Here is a 14483-nt window from a genome sequence, read left to right on the forward strand (position 1 = left end):
GTACATCCGTGCACAGCAAAGTTATGCCGTAATCATCCCCCGCCGTGATTGCCAAGCTGCTCCAATAGCATGCTGGGGGAAGCTAATTAGCACCACGCAGCACTTTGTACTCGTACTGAAAGTACCGATGCTGCTGACAGCCAGAGCTGGATTTGCCCACACGTGTGCACCTGGAAATGTGCACAACCCGCACAACAACAGCAACACTGACGACAACCCACACGCGCACAAAATTGAGCCAATTACATGTTATCAGCGAAACACCCTTCTCACACACCAACTTGGAAACGCACACATTTGCATCAAGTGAGGATCAATCATGGGCTCATTTCACGGGCTTTGAATTTTAATGTGTTTATTGTCATACTCCAAGCCGGCATTATCATACCAAACTACATTATTTATTAGAGTAAACTCATCTTGATGTATGTAATGAATAAATATCTCAAATTTGTGTGTTTCCCCATTGCCATACTAGGAGGATAATGATGTTAAAACTAAGTGTCCTGGTGATTTATTTTTTCTTTTTGTGGTAGAAGTAAAACAAATGAACATCTCTGTTGAATAGTAGGTACAAAAAAAAAAAAGGATATTAAGTTCATACATTCTACTGTTGATTAAATACTTCACTATGGAGCCCATTTAAATACAGTTACTAACCAAAACAGCAGCATCAACATGTTTTTTTTATTTTTTTTTATTGTGTCAATTCACCTTCTTTAACTCTATCACTCTCACCTATTTCCACTGAAGCAACCCCCTTCACTCCTGGCTGTTTTACTTGAATTTGACTGATTTCGCAAGGCCCACAGAATATTGTTTTCTATTAATATAAAAACATGGAACATACCCAAAAAAAAGATTAGTGTCTTCTTTTATCAGGAAAAAAATATATATTTCTATCTGTTTCCGTTTTTTGCAGCAATTAGCATTAGACTATAGCTAATATAGCATTTTGCATCATGGCCCTGATTGATCTCTTATAATCTTCTGCCACCTGCTGGCCGTTTTCGTAATAACTATCATTGCTTCAAGCATTCACTTTAGTTCAGAGGTTGAATCAAAGCCTTCTGTATGCTCTAGCATAAAAAAAAAACATTAAAAAAACATATAAATATGTCTTTGGAAGCATGGTGATATTTAAAATAGAACATATTTATATGTTTTTGGGAGCAAATGAGTAGACGCTAACGTGATCACTCCACAATATTCAGCGTCTGTGTATGCTTCTATTATGTGTAAAATGGGGAACCAAAATAACTGACAATGGTGGAGATACTCAGTTTTGTGCATTTCAAGTGTTTAATCCTACCTCCATAAAAGCCTCTCTTAAATCCGTCTTTTATACGTGACATTTTTACGCTAGATGGCCTTCATAATGGTGAACCTGGATAGAGTGTCAAATTCCAATCCTTGAACAAATGCGCTCATTTTGAGGGGATTGGAAAATTATGCATCATTGCTTTGGGACCGAAAGAATATTTTGAGCGGGGACATGCATGCATGATAATAGCTTGCAGTAAGTGTTATGACAAATCCCCCCGTTGATGAAACACGTTCAAACGTTAAGCATCTCGAGTGCGAAGCACATTGACGAGCAATTAACCTTCGATAGCAAGGTATGAAATGAACGAACAAACTCATAATCAGGGGAATAACAAAACTTTATAGAAAGAATTGACTTGAAAAGTTATTTTTGTCTTTTAACATTATGGCCATACATTCCTACTTTTTTCATGTAAAAGGAATCATTTCCAGTCAAATTAGAACTTTATTCCCCCAAATTTACAATATTGCTCTCATAAGAGTTTCAATTCCATTATATAAAAGTCTTCTCTTTTTTTTTGTCGCCCCTCCTCCAATTCCAATGTGTTGAACTTTGTTCTTGTATGTCATATTGTTTACTTGCAAACGTACAACTTTGCACAATACGTTCGGTCTCAAAATTCTTTAATTGTTGTCATCATTATTGTGAAATTGTGATTTGTTATTCTTGCAAAATTTAGTTATTTGTGCAAAATTACATTTTTATAGTAATATCACTTTATAGTCATACATTTCAGATTATGTTTTATAATAAATATCATGGATTATAAGGGTTAGTTTTCTCTTCTTGTAATGTTACAGGTTGCAACAAGAAAACGTATGATTTTTGTTTTCGTGAATTACACATTCATGAAATCCATAACGCTAACGTAAAATTACCGTGTTTTCTTTTTTTTGGGATATTCCAATTTAAAAAAGAACAATGTGATCAATTGCAACATCTACCATGTAATATTTATTCTTTAGGGTTGTCAGGCGATTAACAATTTTAATTGTAATTAATCGCAAGACTTCAGTAGTTAACTCACGATTAATCACAAAATGTATATGTGTTCTAAATGTACAATATGATGAACGATGAAATATTTTTTCCTAAGTTTTCATACTCTCGTTAACATAAAGGTGGGGGGGAAAAAATGTTAAACTAATATAAATATGGGTGCATCTTTTAGTCATTGATACGGTAATTTCACAATTCATAAAATTTAGTTAAAATTAAAAAAATATGTACCGAATGTGACATTGATTTGTGTTAAAGTAATGTTTCTGCCACTAGATGGCATTTATTGCATTTGTAAGACGTTGGTGACAGCTCAGTGCATTTTTCTTTTCATGTTAAGAGCTATCTAATCTTTAACAAGAAGTCACTTGTGAAATTCAGCACATTTTTAAAATTGTAAAATACAACTTGACCAAGTCTCCACAAATATATGCATCATTATTAAATGTATTACTGCTAAATTTTGACGCGGACGTGTCTGCTGCGTTGCGACTGGAATTCCCTTAGTACAGCTTTCCAAGTAACGGGGCGGTCATTATTTGCGCGTTAAAGAAAAACAGTGCCATTAAAGGAACTTTAAATGAACTCAAAATGAACACACTTACTTTGACACCCCTAGTTATGGAATTCTATTATTCTACTGTTTGGATACTTTTCCATGTGCCCCCAATAGCGCTTCCTAGCGAACCAAACACATCATTTTATAACAGGACCGACACTGGGGGTGGGCTCGGAGTCTGTTCTGCTTCAACTTGACTTGAACACAAATCTGTTCCACGTCTTTAATTATTAAGCGGCGCTGGCAAATTGTTATTTAATGTTGCTTGTTATTCCCTCAGTACGCCAGGGATGTTTTTGAGTAATCGAGCAGATGTTTTCATCCATTCAGCCAATATGTTGGATTAGTGCTGCACACAGCCTCTCTTCTGTTCATCACTAACATGCTTACTTAGATGCTTAATAGATGTCTTTATTAACCATGGAAATGTAACATTGTTTAACAATGTTATGATAATAATGATATTTCACTCATCTGTTAAACACTGTAATGTAGTGATATTAATCCAACATTTCATTTCACTGTTTCCACTGGTGAGATGTGAGTGGGCGTAGAAAATTTTCTGCGTGATCAAGTTCGCTCCTGAGAGATTTCAGTGTCCTTGGGAGAGGTGTGTGTAAGTGTGTGTTGTGCACAGCTCATTCCCATCATCAACCTCCTCCTCCCTGATGAGCCCATTAGGTACCCCAGAACTGCCACCCAGGGGTCAATTCATCTGATTGACTCAAGTGAGAAAGAATACTTTTTTTTTGTTCTTCTCTTGTTCATCAATAATTGGCCAATCAGCCCCCTGAAGCTTTTATCAGGCTCAACGCTGATTCAGGGGACGCCTACACTGCATGCTCAATGTGGAAATTCACCTTTTTGCCACCTTTGTAGGTTTTTTGAGGTGGGAATGCACTTTGCAAACAATGTCAAGCAGTCATTATAATTGTGAGAATATTGTGTCATGTTAACCCATTCAGTCCCAGCCACTTTCACTGAAGCAACCCTTTTCGCTCCCGGCTGTTTAACTGGATTTTGACAGATTTTGCAAGGCCTACAGAATATAGTGTTCTATTGCTATAAAAAAAAAAAAAAACATGGAACGTACCAAAATAAAAATTAGAGTCTCTTCTTTCATCAGGAAGAAAAACAAGTATAAGTATATATCTGTTTCCGTTTTGCAGCAATTAGCCTTAGAATATAGCTAAGTTTCATCATTATTCACGAATCTGTTTAAAACAGTGGGCAAAAGAGCATTTTGCATCATGGCCCTGATTGATTTCTTATACTACTCTGCCACCTGCTGGCCGTTTTCGTAATAACTACCATTGCTTAAAGCGTTCTCTTCAGTTCAGAGGATGCATCAAAGCCTTCTATATGCTCCAGCATAAAAAAACGTATAAATACATTTTTGGAAACATGGTAACATTTAAAATAGAACATATTTAGACGTTTTTGGGAGCAAATGGGTCAAATATGTTGTTTGTAAAATGGCAGGTTTATCAGTGGTGGAGCATCTGTTATGTTAAGTCAATTAATTCCATTAAATCAGTGGTTAAAAAGAGGTTTTTATTGAAAAATAAAATAGGATTGTTTTTAGGTATAGGGTTTATGAACCCCTGAGATAGACTCACCGAACCCGTGTTGAGATCCACTGCCTTAAATGAATGATTTAAATGATTTTGCAGTAAATGACAACCTTCTGTGAAAATGTACACATAAATAACAACACACCAAATGTCCACTTGCAACACAATATTTATTTTTTATTTTATTTAATTTTTTGAGGGGGTGGGGTCTATTTTATGCAAACAGAGATTATGTTTTGCCAATTTGGCAACTTTATTGCTTTATTTTCCATCTTTACTGACCCCCTTGGCGACTATTTTATTTTATTTTATTTTATTTTATTTTTCAAAGACACCAAACTAATCTTGATACATTTTACCTGAGACCTCAGCAGACTCTGAGACTCCCTCCAGAGATACCCACACCTCGGCGTCCAGACTGCAAATTAATCGTGCTTGCGTAACCACCAGCTAATTTGACCAGCCCTTTACATGATAGTATTTCCTTAGAAGTCAATTTAGTTCAGATGAAGTTCATCATAAAAATGTGGATTTGGTCAGCTCCAGTGTGACTTTAAGGATGATTTTCGCCGTGCCGTGACTTCCGCTGCCTCGGTCCGCAGCAGGAGAGTACCCCTTCGCTCCATTTTAATTAAAGAACTCCGACAGCACGGCACACAATCACACACTAGAGGACAACCTTGACTCTAATTTTACGTGACACTCACCAGGCCACAACTTTAAGGACACTTTCTCAATCTAAAATTATCTATTTTATATAGGGATGTTTGATACAGATTTTTTCCCCCAAATTGATAGCATTACGAGTATACACGTTTTGAGTAGTCACTGATAGCAAGTACCAATACCACTATTCATTTTGATGGATAAAATTTCCCCGCAAAAAATGACAGAATATTTTAAAGAAAGATCTTTATATAAAAAAAAAAACATTTTTTTATGTTGATGTACAATGATTAGAAAAATCCCCTAATGCATAAAACGTTGTCAAAATTAGAATACTGAAAATAGTAAATAGTATTTTACAACACCAAAATGGAACCAAACTCGTAGTAAAATAAACAAATAATAAAGAAAAATAAAGAAAATCAAAAGTTAAAATAACAAAGAAATAAAGTAAAAAAAATATATATAAAAAATATGATAAAGTAGTGAAAACAAAAGTCAAAAATATAGAAATCAATGCAGAGTAAAATAAAGATAAAATGCAGACATACAAAAAAAAAGGTTGGCTAAAAGGCAGTAAATAGTACAGCTGTGTTCATAAGTTTTCAAATGAACAACATCTTTATTTGTAGTCAGAAAAAGAGAAAATAACTCAACTAAATCTAACAACAAAAAATGATCAAATGGTAATTATTTGGCATTACTGTATGCTTATGTTTCCTTTATCCATTTGTTAGTTAAAGGTCACTCCCTGTTTCGTTGTGCGTTGCCACTATGATTTTGAGGCTGATGTCATCTTACCTTGCAGAGGAAGTTGACATTGAAACCGAATGTTTGGGCGTTCCTGGAGCCGGCGTTCATGTAGTTGCCGACCAGCAGCACCAACTCCAGCAGCTTCCTGAAGCCTTCGCTCTTCTTCACCTCCTCGCAGGCAAAAGTCACGTTCATGATGTCGGGCCGGATGTTGTTCACCTGTTCCTCGAAGGTCAGCTTGAAAAGGATGCCATTGAGACGCGGCCGCAGGAGCTTGACCGAACTCATCTGTGGACGCACGTCAGATATTCATCAATACATTGAGCAGCAATTTTAGTTGGTTATCGATATGTTTTATCCCAATATGAGCTTTTCCTTTTTACGTTAAAGTCCTTCTTCTAAATTTGACACTTCACAAAGAAGACCTTTTGACCATTTTGACCTTCTTGCGGTTTGAAAGAGGCTAATTATTTGTCCTCTTTTGCGTGTTCCAAAACATTTGAAGACAGATTTCTTGTAAGAAATAACACCTTGCAAGGATGATTTATTAAACAGAGAATTCTCCGGGACTTGCAACAACACTGAACATCACGTATGAGGTGGAATTTTCAGAGTGCGCATGTGCCCCCCTCCCTTTGCGGAATCCAGCTTTTAAAGAATCGAGTTTTAAAAGTAAACGCCCCTTCTCCTCCTACTAAGAATGAGTAGAACAGATTGGCTCTCACACAATATGTTACATAATATTATTTTCGTACACAGACTGCACCTGTTTTTCATTTTTAGACAAAATATACTCTCAGGGTACTTTTTCCCAAAACAAAATCTAGATTGGCCGTGAGTGCTGATGCGAACAGAGTCAGTGGTGTGTGTGTGGGTGTGTGCGCTCCCCCGAAGCAGAGTACGCTCCCACGAAGAGAATGTGTGTGCGTAAACACTGAGAGGGAATTTTAGACCAAACAAGGTGTACCAGCTTAGGTTAAGGTCAAATAATACTGAGTTTAACACTATTTTACCTACTTCACATCTATAAAACATTTCAACATGGTTAATATATAAAATAAAGAATTAAAAATGTTAATAATGTCTAACAGGTTCCACCTTTCTCACCGGTGATGTGCAGACATTCGCGAGGAAACGGACAACGAGGCACTCTATAGTATCAAACTACCACAAAAAGGCGATGCTTTTTTGGGATGTAAGCATAGCTAGCTAGCTACACGTCACAATTGTGCTTGGTAACTGCTGATGTGAGAAAAGGTGCTGATAGTGGGGAGGGACGCGTAACCTGTATAATTGAAAGATACCCGTAGCTCGCCCCAATTAAGAACCACATACTTCTCATTCGTTGCACATGTTTTCAGAAATGATCTAATATGTATTATGTGTTTAGCAGAAGCGGGAATTTCATCAATATTGAGGGACGGTCTCTCAATCCGTCAATGATGGACGGCCATGTTGTTGATGATTGACAGGAAACTATGAAAAATCGACCGCCGTAGCATTCCCGGAAGTGTGTTTTCGTTCGTCAGTATAATCATCAACCGGGTCAGTACCTCGTCATTCCCCTGAATGACTTAAAGCTACATGTATATTGCCTCAAATAAGAACTTTATTGTTCTCAATTATAGCACGTTTTCAGAAATGATTAAACACGTATAAAGTATTTAGCAGAGGTGGACATTCCGTCAATATTGACGGAAGGCCCAACATTTTGTTGACGTTTGACAGTAAACTTTGAAAAAATGAGAGACTAATTATTGCCAGGTTTTAGTTACATCAACGTAACAATCAATAACCGGGTCAGTACCATCCATCCATCCATTTTCTTGACCGCTTTTCCTCACAAGGGTCACGGGGGGTGCTGGAGCCTATCCCAGCTGGCTTCGGGCAGTAGGCGGGGTACACCCTGAACTGGTTGCCAGCCAATCGCAGGGCACACAGAGACAAACAACCATACTCACAATCACACCTATGGACAATTTGGAGTGTTCGATTAACCTGCCATGCATGTCTTTGGAATGTGGGAGGAAACCGGAGTACCCGGTGAAAACCCACGCAAGCACGGGGAGAACATGCAAACTCCACCCAGGAAGGCCGAAGCCTGGACTCGATCTCACGACCTCTGCACTGGGAGGCGGACGTGCTAACCAGTCAGCCACCGTGCTGCCCCCGGGTCTGTACCGACCTACCCATTTCGCTGAGGAATGACGAATGACAGATTGAAGATTACAGTTTGTTCCGGTTTGACATATTCACAGATTGACGATGACGGAAGGGTGTTGACGATTGACAAACTCAAAAATTAATTGACGTTCCCACCTCTGATATTTAGAAACAACAATTCTCTGAATTCACTTCACATTGCCTTTAAAGTAATTTGCATCCAAAATCCACTAACTTTCAAACTATTACTAAGTCAACAGAAGAAAATGCAAGTCCAAGACAATTTCCCCCATCTATGAAAAGCTGTTCAATTAGAGCCGTGGCTGAGTCTGGATGAGATGTTTGTCAAACACACACACACGTCTCGTCTCCATCACTCTGATTCCTATACAATAAGCTTTAACGTCTGTAATTTCCCTTGAGAACTAAATAGCCGCAAAGTAAGAAGTTTCTTCATCAGTGCCGAGGTATATGATCACCAGACGGGCGAGATCATTTGGGAAGGCTGCCACCCCCATCGCTTCATTACACTTGGCTAAAAGACAGAGGCCAACAACATTCATTGAGTTAGGAGGAGGAAATTAAGGAGATGGGAAAGCTACCTTGCATGCACCCCTGGGTCCGACTTCTTTATGAAAGTGCTTAATGTGAATCTATCATCTTGGAAAGTTAGGCAATGAAGTTGCCCAAAGTGGAGAACATAAACTTTTTTTTTTAAGTTTGTTTGATTGAGTGCATTGTTTTGTCTCTCAATTTGACTCACCACAATCCCAAACTGCTCCGACTCCACCAGATCTTCATATTCATTCTTAAGTTCCGCTAGTGACGAGAGCTCCTTCTGTTCCGGCAGGTTTTTTATCAGGTTCTGCAAATAAAAAAAAAAAACACACACACACGCACTTACAATAAGTGAACATAAAGTGATTCTTAATGCAAATCTCAGTCTGCGTTTATCCCATGTCTAATACAAGGATGCGTCTTGTGCATTATATCAACTTACCTGATTCACTAAAGCTGTTACAATTTACAGCCTTGTGATATTGTCATGAACAATCATCGATTTGTGACCTGGCTGAACTTGATGGAAAATTAACAACTACTTATGAATGTGAATGAATGGTCAAGAACAATAAAGATGCTATCCCACTGATTCTACTTCGCTTTTAACTCGTTCACTCCCAGCCATTTTCACTGAAGCAACCCCCTTCGCTCCCAGCTTTTTCACTGGATTTTGACTGATTTTGCAGGGCCAACAGAATATTGTATTCTATTGCTATAAAAACATGGAACCTACCAAAAGAAAAGTTTGAATCTCTTCTTTGATCAGGAAAAAAAGTAAATTTGTATCTGTTTCCGTTTTGCAGCAATTAAAATTAGAATATAGCTAAGTTTCATCATTGTTCACAAACCTGTTGAAAACACCGGGGAAAAGAGCTTGTTGCAACATGGCCAAGGCTGATCTCTTATACTCTGCGGCCACCTGCTGGAGCGTTTTTTTTTTAAATAACTACCATTGCTTTGAGAGACCTCTTCAGGTCAGAAGCTGCATCAAAGCATTCTGTATGCTCTAGCATTAAAAAAAAAAAAACACACAAACATATAAATATGTTTTTGGGAGTGCAGGACAAAGTATTAAAGAAACATTTATACATTTTTGGGTTTGAATGAGTTAAGGCAAAAAAAAAAGGTTGTCAGTTGTCTTCATCTAACATGGACAAATTGACCATAAAATGGCTACTTCAAGCTAAGATGGCAGACTTCTCGTGTGTTTTGGGCCAAATCTTCTAGAGACTTTGTTGAGGGTCTCCTTCAAAAAGACTTGACTATCAAATTTCAGGTAGATGTCATGCTTCCCTATATTTCTCATTTGTGATCATTTTTGGGCCGAGCATCATGTGTTAAACGTAAGTTCAAAAAATTTTACAAAATGTTTTTTGATGATAAGAAAATTCCGCATGACTTTTACAGTTTTAAAAATTAAATCAAATCTACCCATGCGGTCTAAAGAAAACATGTTTTGATAGTGTTTTGGGTTAGGTCATTGGGTCAGTGTGTTGTTATGGTCCCGTGTGATGATTGTTTTTATCAGTTGCTATTTTCCTGTAATTGTCACACTTAGATCCTGTATTTCAGGTTCTGTATTTGTGACTCTTATTTTGCCATTTACAGTAAGTCTTTATTGTGTCATATATAATTGAGCTATACAGAGTCCCTGAATGACACTTTTGTCAACACGTCGAAGATTCCTTGGCCGCAGTTTTCTCTCAGCACGTCGAGGTTTCTATCCCTACATGCAATCTGTCCTTCCATGTGTTCGGGGTTGCTTCCCTGCACCCAACTCTGTTCTCTCAAACGAGGTTTCTCCGCATCCAGCCAACTCTTTCTGGTTCTGGTTTTCTTCAAGGCCATCTTCATTTAACCCTGCTCTCTGTGGATACTTTGTATTAAAAGATTCCCGACGTGTGTCCTGCCTTTGACATTTTAGTTGATAGTGGCCATCGTTCTTAAGCTTAAATGCTCCAAACTTGTAAATAGTGCCTTCACTTCCTCCGTAAGTGCAAGGTCACATGAAAGGCTGAGAAAGAAAGACTTTTTAGTGGGCATTCCAGGTACAACCGCACACACAACCGCACTCGTGTCTTAGACCACTAATGATGACATCTCTGTTCTTCCCTTGGGGGACGGAGCCGTGTAAAAAGAAGGCAATAAAACGAGACTTTGTACTTCTTCGCTGGGAGGGAGTCGTCATTGCAAATGTTTCTACTGAGGCTCCAATTAGAGCCTTGATAATGAGACTTGTGATAATATCACCAGAATCAGATCCAATTCCCATTTAGAGTAAAAAAATAAAGTATTTGTGTGAAATTGATTTGCAATTGATTGAGAATTACAAAGTAATTAAATGATAACAGGCTGCACATTTAGTCTTGTCCCCTACAGGGTTAGAATAATTTATACACTGGATGATAATTACTCATACAGAGCATTCAATTCATATGCAGTACCTGATGAATTCATGAGAAATGCAGTGGATATAATATTGACAGAAATAGAAAAACTCATGTGAATTGCAAATGTATGTTTGTAATGAAGCCAATATGTATGCGAGTATGGCAAACAAGTGTAGTAATAAGAAGCACAAGGTAACGTGCCCGTGTATCACCCCCCCCCCCCCCCCCCACACACACACACACACTAGCTAACAAAATCTTTCGCCTTGTCCCAAAAAAATACTCAATAAACAGTAATCAACTTTCATTGAGTTTATAGACTTAGTCGGTCTTGTATTGTTATCGCTAAAAAAAAAGGAGGGTGGGGATATTTAACAATTCATATTAGATGCAATTTTTTTTTTGGACGGAGTTCAATTGATTTTTTTTTTTTACATTTTAGTTAAATTAATGTGGTTAATTAATTGATCTTCAATTCTAATTGTGTTCTATTTTTTATTGAGGTTTAATTAATTTATTAGGAATGATTTGATTTAATAGTGGACATAATTTAATTCATTATAGAATAATGTCTAATAATAATTTTTTTATGAAGGTACAATATTCAAGTAGCATTAGATGATAACAATACTCAATTTTAACTGAGAATGAATTAGTAATGACATTAATTTAATACAACATTTAATTAATTAATTAAGTTTTCACTGATGTAAATTATATTGCAATATTTATTTAATATTAAGACATTTTATCTTACAACAAATATTGGGTGCAATAATAAAATACTTTACAATTCAGTGTCAATCAAAACTGTAATGACTTTTTTTTTTAAATACAGTAGATCTTGTCTTATATTTTCAATTGTACATGTTTACTTACTGTTATAAATTGAGAATGATCACACACATGAGAAGAAAAAAAAACATGCCTATCAATTATGAGGTGAAATGTGGAGGAGGAACAAAAAAAGAAGAAAAAAAGCTCCTCAGACTGCTTCAGTTGAGTGCATGTGCAGAACAAACGCAGAAAGACAAAGTAGCGAATAATCAAATCCTGCGTGAGCTCCTCATTCCATTCGTCTGTTATCTTGTTAATTATGAGGAACCCCGTAGAGCTCCGTTGACACAAAGGCAGCGCCATATGTGCCGCAAAGTGGGGGGACCGGGCAACGGTGCCGGGCCAGACTGCTCGCCACAGGCCTCCAGACGCACAAACGCATACACGGCAGCAGGAAAGACAACTGCAAGTGCACATGAAGCAACAAACATTCGCCAAACGCCTTGCCACCACATATCAGCACATACAGGAAGCAAAATAATCAAAGTGGCAAACAGTAAACAACACAATCTACACCGTCTCCTTTAAAAAAAAATAAATAAATGCATACTGGCAAGCGGCTGGCCAAATGTGTAACAGTGAGTGATAAGTAAAAGGTGCAACCGACTGTCAAGGTTTGATGCTACATTTATAGAATGTGTGTGCTGGGCTGTTGATTGAAGTGAAAACGTTCAGGGAAATGTGATCTTTCCTGCAATACCTGGATTGTGAAGGCAACTTAAAAAAAACGGATGTGTGAATTCATGACTAGAAGGGGAAACAACTGACAACTGCAATCTATAGAACAAACACACACCTGAAAACATTACCACAGACATCAGCCAGAACCAAGACAACTTTCAAGATTTGTACACTTTGTGATAAATAAGATTTTCCCGGAAGTAGTGTTAATTTCGTCAACGGAAATTAAACAAAAATAATTTCGCCAATACACATTTTTCACCAGACTAAAACTAGACTAGACTAAAACCATTATTAATAAACAATAACTGAGACTGAATCAGTATCCATTTTTGTTGACTAATGAAGACAAGACGAAAATGTACTAAAATTGATGGACATTTTAGTTCATGAACAAAAATAACGTGAACATTATATGATTTCATAAAATCTTGTCTCTGCTAAGCTGTCACTATGACACTAGGTGGGTTTCCATCCACCCATGTTTATTAAAATGTTTAAAAAATGCAAAAATAAAACTGAATGGAAACGCTAGAAATTTGAAAAAGGGCCCAAAATTATCCAAAAAGTTTTTACGCTTAGAGGGGTTGTTGGCTTTTAAAGTGTATCGAAAAAAGGAAAATGTGAATATTACGTCACACGTACGTTTGTCGTCCCAAAGCAATGTCGGACGATAAAGTAAGGTATGGTTAAGGAGACGACAACACCAAAATATTTTGTGAATTAATTAAGGAAACAAATGTTATTGCTATTTTATATGGAAAATAGCACACACACAAAACGCTACGGTTTATCAAGAATTACAAAAGCAAACTCATCGCACAGCGCAGTCGCTTCCTGGTATTCTTCTTCTTCTTTTAAATTACTGGTGGATCACATCTCTATGGTGTATACCGCCACCTGCAGCGGCGGAGTCCCCTCTCAAAATTCGCAAAAGAAGAACAGATGGAAACGGGCATATATCACATGCCCGTTTTGCACATTTTCAGTAAATTTACTTAAAAAATTCAAACCTGATGCTTTCAAATCTGCAGCTAACAAGTGCAACATGCACAAACACATGGGACAGACAGGAGGTGGATTCACAGTAAAAGGTAAAAAAAAAAAAAAAGGAGTAAACTATAGTTATAACATAACATTAATCCAACAGCTATAACGTTCGAACAATAATGTTAATCCGACCGCTAACTAATGTTGGCTAACTAGCTCATAGCACGGAGCCATTGTAGCCAATTGTTGATAAAATAGGATACTGTAATTTTGTGTAAAGTTGTTTTTCATCAAAAAGATGAGATAAAATTTCATGTGAAATAGTTTTAGATCCGAAATATTTAACATAATCTGCTGACAAAAAAATAAACAAAACAAATGATTGTCCTGACTAAAACTATAGTAAAACGTTGACAGTTTTTGCTAACTAAAACTAGACGAATAAAATTATGTAATGCTAGCTTTAAAGTCGACAAAAAAAAATTGACTAAATAAAAACGGAATAAGGTTGACTAACTATGATAACAAAAAAACTAACAAGCGTGATTGAAACTGGACTACAACCGAGACAAAATTAAAAAATGGCAGATAAACGCTACCATGAAGGCATTCCATGTAAATCATGCCATACATTTGAAAAAGTGTGTACAACTGTAATTTGGAATCTTCCATGATGGTAAAATCGCAGGCGAAGAAGGATCCAGCACGTTATAAAAATCTATAAGACATCCACTCACAAACGTAATTACAACGTTCCCAGCGGTAATATCGAAATGACGGGAATGGCCAAAGTTGCTTGAGATGCTTTCTCAGGCCCATTAAATCGATACGTCGTTTCTCATAGCAACTTTATTAAATTGGCTAGAATAAACCAAAGATTTGACGCTGAAGGCGGATGGCGTTCCTCTCTATTAACATCAACGAGGTGCCTACCACGGAGACTGTTTCGTCTGCGCCATGTGCTTGACAGGTGCGATCCTCTC

General features: G+C 37.2%; 1 protein-coding gene across 5 annotated transcripts in view; it reads right to left on the reverse strand.

Moving 5' to 3' along the window:
* diaph2 (diaphanous-related formin 2) overlaps positions 1-14483 on the reverse strand; it is a 421729-nt gene that overhangs the window by 158740 nt on the left and 248506 nt on the right. For all 5 annotated transcript variants that reach the window (XM_077577699.1, XM_077577700.1, XM_077577701.1 and 2 more), the window contains 2 exons: positions 8805-8906; positions 5927-6166 (listed from right to left, as the gene is read on the reverse strand). In XM_077577699.1, the coding sequence (XP_077433825.1) occupies positions 5927-6166; positions 8805-8906 (342 nt within the window). The remainder of the gene's footprint in view (positions 1-5926; positions 6167-8804; positions 8907-14483) is intronic.

The sequence above is a fragment of the Vanacampus margaritifer genome, chromosome 10 (assembly GCF_051991255.1).
Source record: "Vanacampus margaritifer isolate UIUO_Vmar chromosome 10, RoL_Vmar_1.0, whole genome shotgun sequence".
In the NCBI taxonomy this organism is placed as follows: Eukaryota; Metazoa; Chordata; class Actinopteri; order Syngnathiformes; family Syngnathidae; genus Vanacampus; species Vanacampus margaritifer.